The sequence below is a fragment of the Loxodonta africana genome, chromosome 22, assembly GCF_030014295.1.
Source record: "Loxodonta africana isolate mLoxAfr1 chromosome 22, mLoxAfr1.hap2, whole genome shotgun sequence".
Classification (NCBI taxonomy): domain Eukaryota; kingdom Metazoa; phylum Chordata; class Mammalia; order Proboscidea; family Elephantidae; genus Loxodonta; species Loxodonta africana.
In genome coordinates, this window is record NC_087363.1 from 56462162 (window position 1) to 56482697 (window position 20536).

Genomic DNA, 20536 nt, shown 5'->3' on the forward strand with positions numbered 1-20536 from the left:
CTTTGACAATCAATGCTTCAATGAAAAACCTTGTAAACTGATTATGTCAAAGGAAAAGGCTGGAAACAAGCCAAATGTACATCTACCCTTGTTTTATATGTGATATAAAACAAGACGATCTGTATGTAGAATGCAGAGTGATTGCCTGGATATATTAAGTGGAAAACAGCAAGATGCACAACAGTATATTTAGTATACTAACTAAAGAAAGGGAATTAAGACTATGTATTTTAATTTGTTCATATTTGCATGAAGAAACTAATAAAGATGGTTACCTATAAAAGGTTGTCTCTAGGAGCTGGAGTTGACGGCAACGGGTTTGTTTTGGTTTGAATAGAGGCTTGAGGATCCCCTGTACAGTGCAAATGGTTAACGTGCTCAGCTGCTAACCAAAAGGTTGGAGGGTCCAGTCTACCTACAGGTGCCTCAGAAGAAAGGTCTGGTCATGTACTCCATTAGCCACTGAAAATCCTATGGGCAATTTTACTCTGACACACACGGAGTCACAATGAGCTGGAGTCATCAAGACAGTAACTGCTTTGCTAATACAGAGAGTTGGAGGACAAGGGGGGTGAAGACAAGGGTGCGAGAGTGTTATCTTGCCATTTCAATTATTTATGTACTGCCCACTCATAAAAAAGAATCTAATTGGAAAAAAAAAAGGATAATTTTATTTATTCACTTAACAAACATTTAGGTCCCAGGTTCATATAGTAGGAGTTGAGATTTGGGGAGGTAGGTAGATATGTATGGCCATAGAAATGTATATTTCTATATGTTAAAAAATATATCTTGAAAGATCTGCTCTGGTGCAAATGCAAGACAATCAAGTTCCATGATTAAGAAACCAAACCTTGTTACTAATTTTAAGTGCATGGCCATGAGGAACGAAGTCAAAGAATTAGAGACCCCATGCAAGACACAAGCACATTCTCAGAGACGGAAGCCCTGCCTTTGATGGAGCCGAGCTTCTCTTGAGGCACAGCTGCCACAGTCAACAGGAAATGTCATTTCAAAGACACCGTATTTAAAATAGAACTACCCAACCCCTACTCTCTCCTCCTTCCCTGCTGTGTTTAGCTCCATAGCACGTATCCCCAGTTGGCATATATCTTTCCTTGTTTGTCCATCTTCATTAATTGCTCTATCCCCAAGGCCAGGAGCGTATGTATTCCCTTAATAAATATTTATGGACGAACAAATGAGCAGATCACTGCTTGGATTGATGGCCGGCCCTTTCTGGGGTGTTTGATTCCAAGACACTCTCCCTCTTTGATCTCCGGCTGTGTCTTTCAATCCCGTTGGCCAGGTCCTGACAGGTGCCATGCAAGAGCATATGCAAAGTCGGTCATTGCTGGTCACACCGTTGCCACTTCAACTGAGTGATGTGCACGGCTGGGATACAGTATGTGGTGAAATTAATCACTACTGTTAATGTCTTTAAAAGAATTACACTCTGAGTCTGCGTTAACACAAAGAAAAGTTATCATGGCTCTCCAAAAACAATTACTATGTCCTGGAAGTCACAAGAACAGAGCAGCAAGGAGTGAATTTGACATTAGTAAAGCAAATATTTGTCATGGCAAGAATGAATGAAATTTTGTATTTTCTTGCCATGCAAAAACCAAGAGTTCTTCAGAGCCTAAGAAAGGAAAATACTTAACAAATGGATCAATCTGTGTCCTGTTTTATTACATGAGGTTTGGCCTATCACAAGCCAGAGAAATGCAAACATCAGAGAAATTGCCAAATTACTCAGAATAAATGAAAATGCCAAAGCCAAGGAGAGACTGGCTGGCTCATGCAACGTGCAGATGACCACCAAGACGTGAGTCATACGTATCTCCGTCGGCTGTGTATTTTCTTACTTTACATAAAACAACGGTGTATCCTAGTCTTAGATGGCTTGAATGTGGTTTGCCTGCCAGATAATGCCTGGCCCCTCCACCACATCCCCAGAGCAAGGATGTCTGTTTCACACTTTAGTTAATAATTCTTTAAAGAATACTTAGTTTAATAATTTGTTTAGGGTGTGTGTGTGTGTGTGTGTGTTTGGGGTGGTGGTGGGGGTAGGTGGGAGTTGACTTAAAATGTCCTAGTGTCAAACTGCTCCAACTGAGGTGCAACTTTGGCCACGGGTCAAAACACCGTCACAAAAATGTCATCAAAGGGCTACAATGAATGGTTCAGTGGTTTAGAATTCTCACCCTCCATGCAGGAGACCCAGGTTTGATTCCTGGCCAGTGCATCTCATGCACAGCCACTGCTCATGTCAGTGGAGGCTTGTGTGTTGCTATGGTGCTGAACAGGTTTCAGAGGAGCCTCCAGACTAAGATGGACTAGGAAGAAAGGCCTGGCAATCCACTTTCAAAAACCAGCCAATGAAAGCCCAGTGGATCACAACGGCCCAATCTGCAACCCAAGGCGGGGATGGCACAGGACCAGGCAGCATTTCTTCCCATTGTGCGTGGAGTTGCCGTGAGTGGGGGCCAACTCACAGCAGCTCACAACTGTCCAAAGGACTGCGGCAGCTTCTAAGTACTGATGTAGAAGTATGCCAAAGATATGTTAAATAGAGAAGAAAAAACCGCAAGGTGCACCTCAAAGTGTGCAGTGTGCTTCCACTACAGAAAGGAGAGTGGGTGACAAGCACTTTGTGCTGTGAAAGGATATACAGTTATCTCCGGAAAGATACATTTTTTAAAGGCTGTTTTTTAAATTTACATACTTGTAGTGCTTACTATGTGCCAGGTACTTTTCTAATGTTAAATCCTCGAAACAACCCTATGCGGTAGACACCTCATCTTCCTTACAGAGCTCACACACCTAGCAAGCAGCAGAGCTGGGATTCAAACCCAGAAGTCTGGCCCCAGAATCTTTGCTCTTAAACACATCCCATTTGCCTCTGGGGGTAGGGACTATAACTGGGACATTTGGAAGCAAGGGTAGTGGGGAGGTAACAGTCCGTATTCTGTTCTATTTGAATTTTTGCCAAGTGTGCATTATCTAATTTAAAATATAGATGTCCCCAAAATACCTAGCTGGATTTAGGAAGTTTTGCACTGCAAAAACATTGGGTGATGCTTTCAGAAAAATAAGGTAAAAGCCAAATGGTGAAGTACATGGGGTGTGAAACCAAGAGCTTGGGTTTGTTTTAACTGACGAGGGCTCCTTTTGATGTACCTAATGTGCCAAGTCTAAGCGGCTCTGAGAACCTTTGGGTGCCTGAGATGGCTTCCTCTGCTGTCCACCTCATCAGTACACACCCTCGCCCTTCTTCTACGGGCCTTCCTAGACAGCACCTACGCAAAATGTTCAAAATCAAAGGTGTCATTTTGAGGACTAAGATGTGCCTGACCCAAGCCATAGTATTTTCAATTGCCTCAGACGCATGCGAAAGGTGGACAATGAATAAGGAAGACCAAAGAATTGACGCCTTTCCATTATGGTGTTGGTGAAGCACATTTACTATGGACTGCCAGAAGAACAAACGTCTTGGAAGGAGTACAGCCAGGACACTCCCTGGAAACAAGGATGGCGAGATTACGTCTCATGCGCTTTGGACATGTTATCAGGAGGGACCAGTCCCTGAGGAAGGACATCATGTTTGGTAGAGTCAGGGAAAAAGAGGAAGACTCTCAACAAGATGGACTGATACAGTGGCTGCAACAATGGGCTCAAACACAGCAAGAACTGCAAGGACGGCACAGTACTGGGCAGCGTTTCATTCTGTTGTACATAGCGTCACTATGAATAAGAAGCAACTCGATGGCACCTAGCAACAACCTATACCCAGAATACACTTCCAATGTTCAGTATCGAAAATATCAAAACCACCACTACGGACTCCCAATTCAATTGAATTCTGAACCACCAAATATTAAAGATCTATTTAGTAGTTTGTATTAAATTCACAATCCTAGACTGATGTATTTGGTGAGCTGCTGGGTCCTCCCTCACATACCTCCATCTATGGGGTCGTCCCTTCCACAGCTAGAACTGTGGGAGCAGCATTTTTCACCACTCACATTAGGAATGGACCCATTTTCAAATTGAAATGTTATAAATGCTAGACTTAACTGCTATAATTCAATCACATTAAGGACTAAACAGCTTCTCGTACAATGGCCTGAAAGTCTAGCCCCATTTTTAACAATTTATATGGGAAACTGTTCTGAATTCTGACCAACTAACTTAATTGAAAGTGAGATTGCATGCATTCTGAAAAGCACATGGGAATTGTTGGTCACCATCAACTAAGCTTACTCTTCCATTCTGTTAAAATTGCAAACAATGCAAACAAAACCAACATGATCCAAAATGAAGATAGCACAATACTAACCACGTATTTATCCCTCAAATTCTCAGCAAATATATTAAAATCCACTCAAGTCTACTCAGCTGGAAGTTTCTCAATTCAAGCGTCTGTTGACCTAATATCAAATCCCATCATCCCGTGTCTAAAGCAGGACTGGTCACACAACTTGCCACTCCCAGAAGGACCTATCCCCTGACCACCAGGTGAAGGTGTATTGCCTTTCTATAGGTACAGACCAGGGGCAGCTGGTCTTAAGGTCATGCCATGTCTCCTGTTGTTGAGATACACATTTCCTGATGACACAGTCCAACTACTTCCCACGAAAGTCACCCAACAGTGAGTACTGCTCCCAATTCCACAAACCTAGCAACAAAGAAAGCCTTCAAGGGTCAACTCAGCACCCTCCCAGTAGACACAAAATAGACACAGGAGCCGCGGGATCCATAAAATGTGCAGGTTGTTTAGACAAGGTACAATATAGTCCACTTGCTTTTGACTTCACCACTTGCCAGGCACAGGGCTAGCCTGAGAGAAGGTAAAGATGAGAAGTGGAGTCTTCAGGGAATTGCTGGCATTTTTGTATATTCACCATTATTTTCAGTAAAAAAAAAAAAATTGCCTTCACGAGAAAAAAACCTGAAAGCTCACAAATAGACCCGAAGACAAAGCCTCAATGGCTAAATTTTAAACTAAACAAAGGTCACTGCTCTACAACTGTTAGAATAAAAAAGGGAACAGTATTCTCTTCATTTTAGATAAGCAAGTGGACAGAAATCATGTCTCTTATTCCTAGTCCTTGGAAAAATCAGTCTGCCTATCATTAACCCAAAACTTCGTACAACTCTACCATTTCCTAGTTAATAAAGTTAAGTGCGAATAAGTTAGAGATCAGATATGAATGAGAAGCTAAACTCGAAAAGATTTAGCTAAGCCAGCTAACATGCTGATTAGTACTCCCATCTTCAGAGCTGGGAGCCACAGATGCTGCCATCTGCCGTCACCTACTGTGTAACAATGTAGGAGAACAAGAAGCCAGAGGTGAAAACCGGAATATCCTCTCCCCTTGGGGGAATTCTACGCTGCTTACCTTGTAGTTGTGTGAAACGTGGTATTTCAAAAATGACTGTAACTCACATGTTGTAGAACTATGCATGCAAGTGCCGTATTATGCCAACAGAGAAATTTTAAAATGATAAATCTTGATTTTACCAAAAACTAGGTTTGCGTTATCCACAAAGAACCACAACTGTCCACTCAACTCAGCTGTATCTGCTGAAACACCCTGCCGCCATCACTCAAGGAACAGGCATGTTGAAGTCCTGCGCTAAGCCTTCAGCCCCTACAGACTGGAAAACGGCCTGTGGATTCTGACTATCTGAGGTGGGTGGGTGAAGGGGGGAGGGGAGAGTGCCAACTATTATGGCAAAAAAGTAATTCCACACATGAAGATATTCATCTAATTTATATTTTATTGCATTATGAAAATAATACATTTATTTGGCAAAGTAATCTAGGCTCCAAGTTAAAATAAAAGAAAATTCTGAAGTGTATTGAGTATTTTTTAAATGTGAAATATTAGATGTATTCTAACCAATACATACTAGCATTCTTATTAGGCCAATAATCCAATAAACCTAATTTTAATAATTCCATATGAAATTACAAGGTGACTTTGCATTCATCCATTTTACGATTAGCACAAATCTCAAAAGAACTGAGCTTCATATCAAAACCAATGAATTTAAGAAACTCCTGTTGAGAAGACAATTTGAAACACTACCCCAAATTTTTATTTCCTTTGGTTCTATACAAGTTGCAAAATTCATCCTTACCACGAGTTACATTTTTCATAATCAAACATTTTAGCAGCATTAGATTCTGCCCAAGTACCTTTATAAGTAAACTAGTATATTACATTTACATTATTTGAAAAATTGCTGTCTGATTTTACAAATGCAAAAATGCATAAACACATGCCTATCTACACCAGCAAAACAAAGCACTCTGAACCTCAGTGTGTTAACAGGCCATGCTTTCTGACCCAGGATTTCCGGGACCCCTTTTCAAAACAAAAAGGTCATGGTTCCCTGACTGGTAACTCTACTGTTCGGCCCACACTTTTGAAAGGTATAGTTAAGATAACCCCAAATCGAATTAAACTTATCTAATAATCAACATTGAAAATGACATTTCCACTACTTTTTCAGTGCTGCTACGTTTTCAGAATTGAAAAGATCTATTTTCAAAAGCATACTAGGACAATTTGCTTTTACTTTTTTTAAAGAAAAAGTGCTAAAAACACATTAAATATATACTCTTGCTTTCCTCATCAACAACTTGAAATTATTTTTACATTTTGGGTTCAGAGTCTAGAGTCTAACAGGTAAACAATCTGTTCAAGGCCAAAAAATAATATTTTAATCACTGAGGTCCTTATTCTTCATTTAGATCTTTTAATGACTTTGCTTGATGTACATTAAGGACCAAACCAAATATCCACTGCTGTCGAGTCGATTCTGACTCATAGCGACCCCACAGGACAGAGTAGAACTGCCCAAGAGAGTTTCCAAGGAGCACCTGGCGGATTCAAACGGCTAACCGCTTGGTCAGCAGCCACAGCACTTAACCACTACGCCACCAGGGTTTCCATATTAAGAACATGTGCCTAAAATTAGCCTTTCAAAGATTCACAAGAGTCAGTTACTACTAGAACTGACATTTTCCTTAAGCAAAGTCTGTGTAAGTGCACCTATGCATACTTGAGGAAATTTACTTCCAAATGGCCATCAATACCTTAAACCAGTTGAACAAGGTTTCCCAGTTTAACTACAGAGATATCCCACCTATCCTAAAAAAGATATTCCATGAGCATTCAACAACTATCTGTATAAACAACAATAAGTTTGATCTATGATCAACATATGAATATCTAATAAATAGTAAACTATAGATTAAAATGCAGATCTCTCATAGAGTTAAGTGATGGTATTTTGGTACATTTCACCATTATTTTACTTTATTTAATAAAGAAATACATTTGCCCTTGCAAAAATCGTAATTGCAAGTTTACAAATAAAACCACAGACCTCAAACTCATGATGCTAAATCTTCAACTTAAAACCAACAAAAGTCAATATTGGTTTGTTCACAAATGGTCCATGGCACTACAATTAAAATAAAAAATATCAAAAGGTCTCAGAATCATAAAGAATAGGTTTATTGACAATAATTTCATAAATAGTCTAAAGAAAATTTCAAAATTTCTAAACTTAAAATGTTTAAAATCTGTTCTCATTGGCAAAATATCCCTCAACAAAATAAAGTGACAGGTCACTAAAAATGAAAGTCACATTTAAAATTTGCTTCATCTTAACATTTTTGCAAAAATTAAAAAAAATTACAATGTTTGATTTTTCATCTCTCTTGGGTACAGTAAATCAATATGCAGTTTCCATTTCCACTACTAGACGTATTCAGAAAGGTTTCATCTAGCTGCTGTGAACCTGACAGTCAAGTCAGTCAGTAGTACATTACCCTATAAACACAAGCGGAGCCCCATCAGTTTGGTATTTCTTAGTCACAGGAATTGAAGTAGTCAAAATGCAACACTTGTGTTTGCCCCTCAATCACCCCAGCATATGATACAGTGTCAGAAACTGTTTGCATCAGTTTTATAAGTTCATCTGTGTACTTCAGGTATCTGAAACTAAAAAACAAAAACAAAAGAATCTTCTATATTTTGATAAAAATGTACTCAAATATTTCATAACATTAATATTTATTGCTTTATATGAATACTGTATTGAAAGCCCAAGCATTCAGTTTACACACAGAAATTATACAATTATATACCGCTTCACAAAGGCAGTGAACACATTACAGTCTACAAAATCTACTTTACAGAAATTTAAAAATTCTAAATATCAAAAGGTACAGCTGAAGAAACAGGTATAAATTTGGCAGCCAGTAATTTTTGACAGGGAAGTTGCAGCTTGCATGACTTTAAATATGTGAATTTGAAAATATTGAGTTTAGAGTAATCATTGTGCTTTGTGTTCATTTGAAAAATATAACACTGGCTGTCCAAGAAGCATGTTCAAAAATATTTAATTCACTTCAAAATGTCATACAAATTGTGTTGGTTTCTATGTACCCCTAAAGCTTTAGTCATTTAGCCCAGGTACATTACTAAAGTAATATATTAATTCTTCCAGTACAGTGGTGTCTCATACCATTGGCATTTGCATACTCTAGAATAATTTAGAAAGAAATGCGTAATATTCACAATGTTAAGAAAAGCAAGCAAAAGGTCAAGGAACCTGTCCGGTTCTTCTGAGATGGTCTTATGTCAGCTTCGTAAGCATTCATCCTACAAAACAGTAAGCTAATGTTTGAACACAATTTCCAAGATAAAGCACATTTTCTCATAAATAATGAAGTCTTTTTCTCAGGCACCTCAGAAGTATACAAAAGAATTTTAGTTTGAACAGATCTCTTGGAATGTGTTTAACCTGGTATTTTCAACAGACTTAAGATTTCCAGGGTTTCACAAGGGCCAGATTTTATCTGAATTACTCAGAAGAGAAAGAAAACTGTCTTCTGAAAGAGGTGAACTCAATCATTACCAATAAAAAAGTATCCACTGTATTCATCTCTTTATAGAAACAGAAAAATATAACATTTCCCCCCTTAGAATAATATATATATATGTATATATGTGTGTGTGTGTGTGTGTATATATATGTATGTATGTACGTATATATGACTTAAAGTTCCATTGTACAAAGTCAAACAATAAAATCTGGAAACCAACATGAAACCCTATTAATTCACACGTTAAAATGTTGAAACTGTGACCAAAACATGAAAACTGCTAGAGCTGTCAGAAAGAGACAAGACAAAAAGCCTTCTTGCATATGTATAAACTAAATGTGATAATTTCCAAAAGGTTTTCAAAATTATAATTATTACCTTCCAGTTTAAAAACTTTAATTCTAAATTAAAAAAAGAAAAATCTATACACAAACCACTGATTTGACCAGACCAAAAAAAGTCAGCGGTAAGCAGGACCCAGAGGAGCTGATATTCACAGTTCTTACATGTACAACTCTTTCAGGATTTATACCATAAAGTACTTAATTTTACAACCTGCTTCTCCTGTAAAACTAAAGGTCCACTTTATTACATAAAAGTTTTTCTTATACAGTGTAAAACCAGAACTGTATGTAAAATACTGCATCTAAACGTTTCTAAATAGTTAGTCTTGTTCCATGGGTTCATCTGTGACTTCTGTGGCTTCCTCATTTTCCATGAACGACTCTGAGAGAACCTCTCCAGTTTTACTGGAACTGGACCCTACTAACGGTCCTGTTTCATGGCAGTCAGAACCACTACTTACAGGGCCTGTATTTCCACTACCTTCAGAATGTAAATCTTTCTCAGCTTGAGACAGATCAGATTCCTCCATTTGATTATTTTCCTCAGAAGTCTCTTCATTCACAGTTAAGGCATCATCAGATTCTTTTTCTTGATTTTTTCTTTCTGGGACCATTTCTCTTGATGTCATAAAAGACTCTAAAAATAAGCAAACGTTGTTGTAGTTAAATTTTACTTTCAAAATACTTCCACAGTTAAGTTTCATGAATTGTGATATTCTACAGTTCAAATCCTATCCCCTGAAACTCAGCAGCAACTACATGCAGGTAGGAGATAAGCCCCACATCAGCATTATAAGGAGTTCCATTAGGTTAAACTCTTTCACGCACAAATGAAGTACAAGAATTTGAGGATCTCCTTATTCCACCCTTTTACAGATGGTCTCTAAATACCTTCTTCCTCCTCTTCATCCTCGTCTTCATCCTCTTCCGTACAGTGCTGTCTGGCACGGCTACTTTCTTTGTCTTTATCCTGAGATGAAGGTGATGTTTCTGTCTCTTCCACCCTAACTGAAGAAACTTCACCGGAAGCTGTCTGACTGGCTGTCTCTCTTCCTTCACCTTCCTTGTCAAATCTGAGTCTTTTCACCTCACGCCCCTCAGCTTCCACAGCATCTTCATCTGGGTGTTTATTTTTTATAGGGCTCACCGAGGAACCTTCTGATTCAGACGTCGGAGAGTCACTGTAAATGGTTTTTAAAGTGTCATTAATAAGGTTATCTTCCTCATCTCCTACACGCTCACTTTTAAGGACTAATAATTTCTTAAATAGTATTTCAGTGTCAAAGTTAAATTATAACATCTAAACAAAGAAACAAATAATTTTAAGGGAACTCAAATTGTTTCATAAATATTTACCACTAGGAAACAGTCAGCATTTTATACTTTTCTGTTCAATTCTCCAGTAAGTTAAATGTCTTCCTAGAATAAAACTACAAGTCTCCATATGGACATACTCTCTATGGCCTCTTGCTTACTTAACCTTCTTTCCCTGAATGTAATACAGAGAGTTTGAATTAGGAAGTAAATAAAAGGTCAGCTGTTATGATCTACAATGAGAAACTATTCACAAAATTTCAAATTATTTACAAAGCTCTTATCTCAAGTAACTTTCAAAAATAAGAAATAAATAGAATGTAGCATGACTACTTAAACTCCTAAGACCCTATATACAGAAGATCTCCCTAAAACAGCATTTAAGCCTTTTCTAGGCCCATCCTCAGCATGTGCTGAGGCTGCAAATGGAAGCCATAGCTCCTATAACCTCATTAAAATCCTGTTTTGTCCCTCAAATAAAAAATTGTAAATAGTGTACAATAAATGCTGAAAACCACTAATAATTACTTCTGAATTAAAAAAAAAATAAAATATATATATATATATAGAATCACATAACAAACCTGTGATTTTTGTCCTCATTTTGCTGTAGGTTTGACTCTTTGCTGTCTGTGTTCTCAGGCAAACCATTTGTCGTCATGGGGGCTGACAAAGGAACCTTCGGTCGATTAAGTGGCCTGGGTGTTCCAGGCCCATTTATATTAGACCTAGGGTAAGACAAATGTGCATTGTTTTATCATTTTGGTAAAAAGGCATCCCTCCTAAAGTATGTTTATATAAACATGTCATAGAAGTATCTGCTATAATTATGACTTTTCAGGTCTGTGGGATGCCAAATTAACTAATTCTGTTAAATATATCAAATATCCTGCATAAAATGCCTAACTTCAAATACATATTAAACCTGCTACTCAAAATTAGAAAAATGTGAACTCTTCAGATGAAAATCAATAATCTCACCTCTCAGTATAACTTGGTGAATTTCCAGGAAACATGACACCATTCATTCGATTTAAACTATTGGAATTGTTTTTCCTATAAACAAAGAAAAGGCATAGTTATGTATGGTTTAAGTTCTTTAATTTTGATAAGACTCATGGGTTTAAAAGATCTTTTGTAAGGTTCTCACATTCACAGAACTAAACAAGAAGACTTTTGTGAGAAGTAACAGGCATACACCATGAGTATAAAGGGGGGGATTTGACTTTGCACTTCTTTCCAAAATAGCTCACACTCATTAGCACAACAAAAAACATTTTAGCAAAGTTAAATGAAAAATGACTCTTGATTAACTTTCATAAAGTTAAGCAGCTCCTTATCATACACCCTTTCTTAGGAGTTTTTCTGCCAAGAAACACATGACATTATGAGGTTATCTTAGTACCTTATTTAAAAACACAGGTATGCTCTTAAAAGAATTTTAAAAACTAATTCACTGTTGTTCCCATCTTACTTTATGCAATCTCAGGCAGTCTAACTTTAAATTAATGGTTCTAACAGGGTCATTCCTCACTCCCCAGGGGATATCTGGCAATGCCTGAAGACATTTTGGTTGTCACTGCAGGGGGTGGGGTGGGGTGGGTGCGGGGTGCTACCAGCATCCAGAGAGCAGAGGCCAGGGATGCTGCTAAACAATGCACAGGACAGACCCTACAACAAAGAATAATCTGGTCTAGCAATAGTGCCAAGGTTGAAAAAAACCTGTCTAAAATGACTTCTTAATGTCTTATATAAATCTTGATAACTGGAAATACTTTACCAAAAAGAAAAGATGTGTCATCAAGTAGCTATTCCAAACTTAGGAATCATGCCCTAGAGATTCCTAGTAAATGTATCCAGGATAAGATCGCAGAGCTCAGAGTGTCACAGACAGTACATAAATCCAACAATGTTAAGATTAAATTGCCAATCTCTTTAATCCAAATCTCTTCACTGAAGAAACACATAGGTAATAATGTTGGTAATATTCTAGTCCAGAGACTGGGTGATGATAGGTTCACAAGTGTTTACAAATGTTATTACGCTTAATTACATATAAGATAAAAAAAATCTACTTTAATATATTAGGAATAACACAATTAGAATATAGTAAGTATATAAGAAATAGGGAAAAAACCTCCATACTTACTCTGAAGAAGGATAAACACAGCTAACAACCATCACATTCTGCAATAACAAAAATCCGTGATTCAATATGAAAAAAAAAACTACAAACGTAGTTTAATAATTTATTTTAATTTGTCAAAATCATCCTGATGGGTTAAGTTTCCATTTATTATGACTTACTAATAGAAGAAAATGGTTGAAAATAGAAACTCCTTACGAAACAACAAAAAATTAAAACAACTAACAAAAAACCAAAATGTGATATCTTACTAAACCATTTATTTTTTGGTAGTCTTATTTTTTTACCCTAATTTGTTACTCTGGAGACCTTACATTACATACTGTATGTAATAGAGTGGAACCATACTCTTTCATTTTAGATAGAGTCACCCAAAGATGTTTAGAGATTAAAGTACTTATGCCAAGAAAACCTAATTATAATGATTTTCCTTATAAAACCAAACCAAAGGCAGTGCCATCGAGTCGATTCCGACTCATAGCGACCCTATAGGACAGAGTAGAGCTGCCCCACAGAGTTACCAAGAAGTGCCTGGTGGATTTGAACTGCCGACCCTTTGGTTTGCAGCCTTAGCACTTAACCACTATGCCACCTGGGTTTCATTTCCTTATAAAGCAGTACCCAGTTCACAGCTTGATGTGTAGCACCATATACCCCAAGAAAAAAGACTCAAGCCTTTTTGTGATAAAATACTTAAAATCTTCCTGGTAATAACTTTAAACAGTCAATGAAAAGAACCCGCTGCCATCGAGTCAATTCTGACCCACAGCGCCCTATAGGACAGAGTAGAACTGCCCCATACAGTTTCCAAGGAACACCTGATGGATTCCAACTGCCAACCTTTTAGGCAGCAGCCGTAGCTCTTAACCACTATGACGTGACGGTTTCCAGTCAATATTCATTGAAATTTAATTGTACTATGAGCCAAAATAAGTGCTTTATGTTTAATCTTCCTCGCAGCTCTATTATTATCCATATTTAATGGATGAGGAAACTAAAGCTTAGATTAAGTAACCGGCCCAAGGTCGTAACTATGAAGAACTGCAGCTGTGATTTGAACGCACAGCCCCCCGATATAACTACAACGATATACTGCCTCTTCATCCAAAGATCACCAAATTGAAGACAAGGAGGATCAACAAGACATAGTAACCCTCTAAGGCCCTAACAGTGGCACAGTGGTTAAGAGCTAAAGCTGCTAACTAAAAGTCAGCAGTTCGAATCCACCAGCTGCTCCTTGGAAACCCTATGGGGCAGCAACTCTACCCTGTCCTACAGGGTTACTATGAGCAATGGCAGTGGGTTTGGCTTTTTGGCTTTTTAAGGCCCTAAGATTTCTTGCCAATCTCTAAGCAACAGTTTTAGACTCCTGCTCCAAGGACAACAAACTAAATTTAAATCAGAACCTCAAAATGAACGTTGGACTATGTTTTAGGATTAATCACCAATTAAAGGAATTATCAACCCACTGGTCCAATCCTGGTTCCCACAGGGCTCCTTCGTTCCTTCACTCCACGCCAGTTAACTTCTTTTCATTCCATCAAGCACCTTGATGTTCTTGTTCATTAATGCCCTTCCATTATTACTAACAACCCTCTCCCCCTTACCAATTCCCTTTACCTACAAAAACCTAAGGCTATTCTCACTCTTAAATGTGACCTGAATCCTCCAACTCCAAAGCTACTTTATGTAACTTCCCAAACTTGTGTGCCTCGTTTTAAACCCCAGACCTGAGAAAGTCAACTCCATGGGCAAATGAATTCCTGCAAACACTTGAAACTGTAGACCTTCTGAGGACCTTGAATATGTTGATGTGTACCGTGAATTTCCAAGACAGTAATAAGCTGCTTCTCTGAAACTGACCACGCCGGTTCTCCTCTGCCCTCCCTCCTCTCTAAAACACACAACACAATCTGGGGAAACCTTCAGGTAGGCCTGACAAACCTGCCTGAAGAAAAACAGCCCGAAACAGACCTTACTCAGTGTTCTTTTTGCAATCTATTAGGCTACAATTTCATCTAACTCCAATCATAAAATAAATACCTTTTCTACTCCTCTGAGAAATTTGTCTGTTCCTGTATAGTTTCTCCTTGGATCTGTTAGCAGTTCACAGAGTCGCTGAATAGTAAATGGGATACTGCAAAAGAATGTAATTTTATAGTTTGAGGTCATTAATAATCAAGAAAATTAGAAACATTTATTACTCTTGCTATTTAAAGCTTCATCTAGTCACGTGTGTGTTAAACTGCAGAAGTAAAGGCTACAATAGGGTAAATGGATGAGCTGCTTAAAATGTAAGACAATAACCACACCTGTCTTTTTACTTAAAAAGAAAGCCACTGTCCCTTGCCTTAACAAAGTTAATAAAAAGAACATTTAAAATGAACAGAAAACTTGAAAACTGATTATTAAGAAAAAATACATATTCTAAATCCTGATAAATTCATTTTTAAGCTTACAAGAGAGGCAACGCAAATAGTAATCAAGTAAGAATTTATTACAGAAGTTTTCCCCAAATGTTCTGTTACGGGAATAAGACAAATGACTCCAATGAAAAAGTATTTCAAATAAGGTTTACTTTATACTTAAAATCTTATATGCCACCTAAATACTTCATCAAAACTTAAAATACACATGAACATACTCGAAATTTTAGTAAATACCTTATTGCTATTAACTTTATCAAATACTGTCAACCATAATCAAATTTTCACTTGATCACAGCAAATACAAAACCGACACTAATTAGAATTAAAACCATTTTATATGTATAAAAAATAGTTTTAATCTTATATAACTATTAGCACTCACCAGAATCACAAACTGAAAAGGAAAGATCTAAGCATTACACATGATAGCAAGTAGCTAAAAAGTACAAACATAAATGTTCACTCTTCAGTGTTTGCCATACAAATCTACTTATTCTGCTTACAAAGAGAATCACACACAGTGCCTCAGATTAATAGTTAAACATTGACAAAGTCCTTCATTGCTTACTGGCACTGAGGCAATACTCCTACCACAACGCAAAATAGCTACTAAGTAACATTGCCAGTTTCTCATAACTTCAGATCCCGTATCTTCTGCACTATACCACACACTCTCAACAAAATCTTAACAAAAATTATTTATTTCCTAATTAGATAAACTACATTTGCTTCCAGTACTCTTAGCATCAATATTATGTTCTTTATAAAAGTCAAGACAGTATTTACAATGTTTTAACAGGTATTAATTTATTAAAAAAAAAAAAAAACACATTTGTTATTTGAGAAGCCAGGAATTCATCTTTTCTCAATTAGCATCCAAAACAACTGAGGAAACTACTGTTCTTCTAAGAGACAGAACACAAACTAAAACTGAAATGTCTGTCCAACATCGCAAATATTCTTAAGAAGCCAGAAATATAGAACTTCTTGGATGTTCATCATGACTGCTACAGGAAACTCCTTTGGGTTTTTCTGAAAGAATCGTCTTTTCCTTGCTTTTGGAAATAGTCACGATGAAGTATTCTGTCAGAACTATGAAGCTCCGAAATGGAAAAAAGCAGCCCAACCACAGCCACCACTTTACTACAGTAGTCCCCCCTTACTCAAGGGGGGTTCACTCCAAGACCCCCGCGGGATGCCGGAAACCATGCGGGTAGTGCCAAACCCTGTATGTACGTTTTTTCCCATACATACACACCTAAGATAAAGTTTAATGTAGGAATGAGGCAGAGTAAAAGATTAACAATAACTAAAAATCAAATTACAAGTACTTTAAGTTTTTCTTTCACATAACCCAACTGCTGAGGCCACTGTTAAGTGTTACGAGTTACTTGAACATAAGCACTGTGGATGGCAGCTGACCACGGGTGAATGAAACCACGGAAAGCAAAAGCGTGGATTTGGAGGGGGGGGGGCTACCCCAAACAGTAAGCTTCCACACATCTGTATGGTTTACTCTTATAAAGACAAAACTGTAAAATTTATAGCTAATATACAAAACACCTGTAACGCCATTAAAAAATTTTTTTACAAGTGTTTCACCAAGCTACTTATATAATGGAAACCCTGGTGGCATAGCGGTTAAGAGCTACGGCTGCTAACCAAGAGGTCAGCAGTTTGAATCTACCAGGCGCTCCTTGGAAACCCTATGGAGCAGTTCTACTCTGTCCTATAGGGTCACTATGAGTTGGAATCAACTCGGCGCCAATGGGTTGTTTTTTTTTTTTTACATATATAATAAACAGTTTCTTACTGTCTGTCTTTACTCAACACTTGACTGAAAGCCTAAGGGCAGGACTTCTTCATGTATATTTTGCCTAATACTTATTTTTAATATACACACATCTGAAACACAGGATCATCATGGATTTTAGAATATTAGTGGTATGCCTGCACCTTAACCCTTCTTCTACTTCACTCTCCAAACCTAAAACACACAGACCACACCTGTATTATTCCTTATTGAATGTCTCATAAGCCAAAAAAACAAGCTGCCATTGAGTCAATTCTGACTCACAGCGACCCCACATGTGTCAGAGTAGAACAGTGCTCCACAGGGTCTTCAATGATTGATTTTTCTGAAGTAGATTGCCAGGCCTTTCTTCTGAGGTGCCTCTGGGTGGATTCGATCACCAACCTTTTGGTTATTAGCTGAGCACTTCAGCATTTGTGTCATTCAGTGACTCCAAATATTTCATACTGATACTGTAATTAAAACAGTTTATACATTACTCAACAATAAAAAAGCACCAAGTATTCAGATATTCAAATACTTAACTGACAAATATTGCCTACTTATGTTTTTTCTTCCAATTAAAATTGTTTCCTAGGCCAAAAGTTTTTTGTTTTCTTAAATTAAAATTGGAAACCCTGGTGGTACAGTGGTTAAGTGCTACGGCTGCTAACCAAGATGCTGGCAGTTCAAATCCATCAGGTGCTTCTTGGAACCTCTATGGGGCAATTCTACTCTGTCCTACAGGGTCACTATGAGTTGGCATCGACTCAACGGCAGTGGGTTTGGGTTTTTTTTTTTGGTGAATATTTACACTGTTTTTGGGGGGGGGGGAACAACAGCACACGTTCACACAGCAATGCCAGCACTAACAGCTTATGATAACATGAATTCTCATTCCTCAGATACTTCCAGAAACTTCTAATGTCATTTTGCCAACTGTCCAATAGATGGCACTAAAATGTCATACAACACTCCTCTTCCTCACATGGATTGTCTAAAATATAATTAAACATTACCTGTAAATAAAAGTATCCACTAGAAATATTACGATAATTTTCTTGCAACTGCGTTCTTTGCATAGAGTTTGTAGTTTTTAACCTTTTTCATGAACACGAAAGCCTACTATAAGCTTCACCACCACCTGACAGCTCATCCTACTGCGGTGGCTTACATGTCACTATAACGCTGGAAGCTATGTTGCTGGTATTTCAGACACCAGCAAGGTCATTCACGGTAGACAGGTTTCAGTGGAGCTGCCAGACTAAGAAAGATCAAGGAAGAAAGGCCCTGTGATCTACTTTCAAAAATTAGCCAGTGAAAATCCTATGAATCACAAAACAGTGTTGGATATAAGGCTGGAAGATGAGCCCCCTAGATTGGAAGGCACTCAAAATACACAGTGACCACAAAAACGGACTCGAGCAGACCAACGGGTGTGAAGATGGCACAGGACAGGCAATGTTTCGTTCTGTTATACATAGGGTCACCATGAGTTGGCGCTCACTCTACAACAACTAACAACCAGTAGATACAAAACCCCACAACTGCTCAATAGCAGAGCCGACAAATGTACATAATTACAATAACATGTGAGTGAAGTTGTGTACAGGATGCTATGGAGACAGAATAAACCGTATGCCAGGGAAGTAAGCATGAACCGGGCACACTTAATTTGAGTTACGTCTTTAAAAACAATGAGTAAGAAGAACGAACATAAACCAGTCAGAAATAATTTCATTTAGTATAACTTATATGAAGTTTGGCAACCCTGGTGGCGTAGTCGTTAAGAGCTCAGGTGCCAACCAAAGGTCGGCAGTTTGAATCCACCAGGCATTCCTTGGAAACTGTATGGGGCCGTTTTGCTCTGACTTATAGGGTCGCTATGAGTTAGACTCGCCTTGACAGCAAAGAGTCTGGGGTTTTTCTTTTTTTTAATAAAGTTTTGCTCTCTGTTACTCTTTGATTAGACATTGCACACAAAACAGTTTATTCCAACTTCTAAAAATAATAAAGCTTTTCTCAATAAAAATCACTAGCTAGGACACACATATTAATGAGGAAGATATTTAGAAGAATAAAAAGCAAAAATGGACAAAAGATTTTAAACATGCACACTACTAACTCTCAGTGAAAAACCTGAACCATAATCCCTAAATTGGAGGCAGGTGAACACGTGTTAACTAGCAAAAGGGTATAGTAAAATAACCTTGTACAAAAACATTCTGGATTAAAATTTCAAATAAAATGTTCTCAGTTTACTCTGCAGTGAGATACCTGCCCATATCATTAAAAAAAAAAAAAAAAAATTTTTTTTTTTTTTTAAGACAAATACAATTATATAAGGAACGGAAAGAACTAAAAAAAAAGGCCATTATTAGCTGGCATTCTGGGGTCCTTCAGTGGCACCAACTACTAAGCCACTCCACTGCTAACCAAAAGGTCGGAGGTTCAAGTCTACCCAGAGGTGCCTCTGAAGGAAGGCCTGATGATCTATTTTGGAAAAAATCAGCCACTGAAAACCCATGGAGCAAAATTCTACTGACACACCCGGGATCACCGGGAGTCAGAATCAGCCTGATGGCACAGGTTTAGTTTTGGCTTAGCTTTTTTTTTTTTTTTAAGTATTTGCCTACAGGATTGAATAAAAACAATTTTTTTAAATTGTACTTTAGATGAAGGTTTACAGAGCAAATTAGCTTCTCATTAAACAGTTAGTATACATTTTGTTTTATGACACTGGTTAAGAACCCCACAACATGTCAACACTCTCCTTTCTCACCCTTGGCTTCCCTATTACCAACTTTCCTGTCCCCTCCTGCCTTCTTATCCTTGCCCCTGGGCTGGTGTGCCCCTTTAGTCTCCTCTTGTTTTATGGGACTGTCTAATCTTTGGCTGAAGGGTGAACCTCAGGAGTGACTTCATTACTGAGCTAAAAGGGTGTCCTGGGGCCATAGTCTTGGTGTTTCTCCAGTCTCTTGTCAGGCCAGTAAGTCTGGTCTTTTTTTGTAAGTTAGAATTTTGTTCTACATTCTTCTCCAGCTCTATCTGGGACCCTCTACTGTGATCCCTGTAACATTTTTTTTCTTTTTTAAGAGAAAGAGACCATTAAGTAAAGGACCCAAACGTAACAGGTACTGTCAAATGATATTACTTAGAAACACTACAGACAATTGTCAATCAGTCCACTTTTAATGTACACATTTATAAGGCAGTATGGTTTGGCTAAAAGTACTGGTTAGCCCACTGAGAAACCTTGGCGAAGCTGAATTTTTATCTCTATGCCTTCATGCCTTCATCTGGAAGACAAGGATTCCATTCTCAAAATGCACTCCTCATTAGGATTATCATGAGGACTAAATGTGACAATGAATAAGGAAGACCAAAGAATTGACACCTTTCAATTCTGGTGCTGGCAAAGAATAATGAATATACATACCATGGGCTGTGAAAAGAACAAACAAATGTGTCTTGGAAGAAGTACAACCACAATGCTCATTAGAAGCAAGAATGGTGAGACTATGTCTCACACACATATTTTGGACATGTGATCAGGAGGGATCAGTCCCTGGAGAAGGACATCAAGCTTGGTAAAGTACA

At 37.9% G+C, this 20536-nt stretch overlaps 1 protein-coding gene across 7 annotated transcripts in view; it reads right to left on the reverse strand.

Annotated features, from left to right (window-relative positions):
- Positions 1 to 6085: 6085 nt before the first annotated feature.
- The window catches only part of PPP4R2 (protein phosphatase 4 regulatory subunit 2), a 78027-nt gene continuing 63576 nt past the window's right edge, over positions 6086 to 20536 (reverse strand). For 3 of the 7 annotated variants that reach the window (XM_023548013.2, XM_003409995.4, XM_023548012.2), the window contains 6 exons: positions 14759 to 14852; positions 12719 to 12756; positions 11551 to 11625; positions 11154 to 11297; positions 10147 to 10436; positions 6086 to 9892 (listed from right to left, as the gene is read on the reverse strand). In XM_023548013.2, the coding sequence (XP_023403781.1) occupies positions 9576 to 9892; positions 10147 to 10436; positions 11154 to 11297; positions 11551 to 11625; positions 12719 to 12756; positions 14759 to 14852 (958 nt within the window). In that variant the 3' untranslated portion in view covers positions 6086 to 9575. The remainder of the gene's footprint in view (positions 9893 to 10146; positions 10437 to 11153; positions 11298 to 11550; positions 11626 to 12718; positions 12757 to 14758; positions 14853 to 20536) is intronic. The other 4 variants (XM_064275009.1, XM_064275010.1, XM_010590047.3 and 1 more) reach the window with 4 other exon arrangements.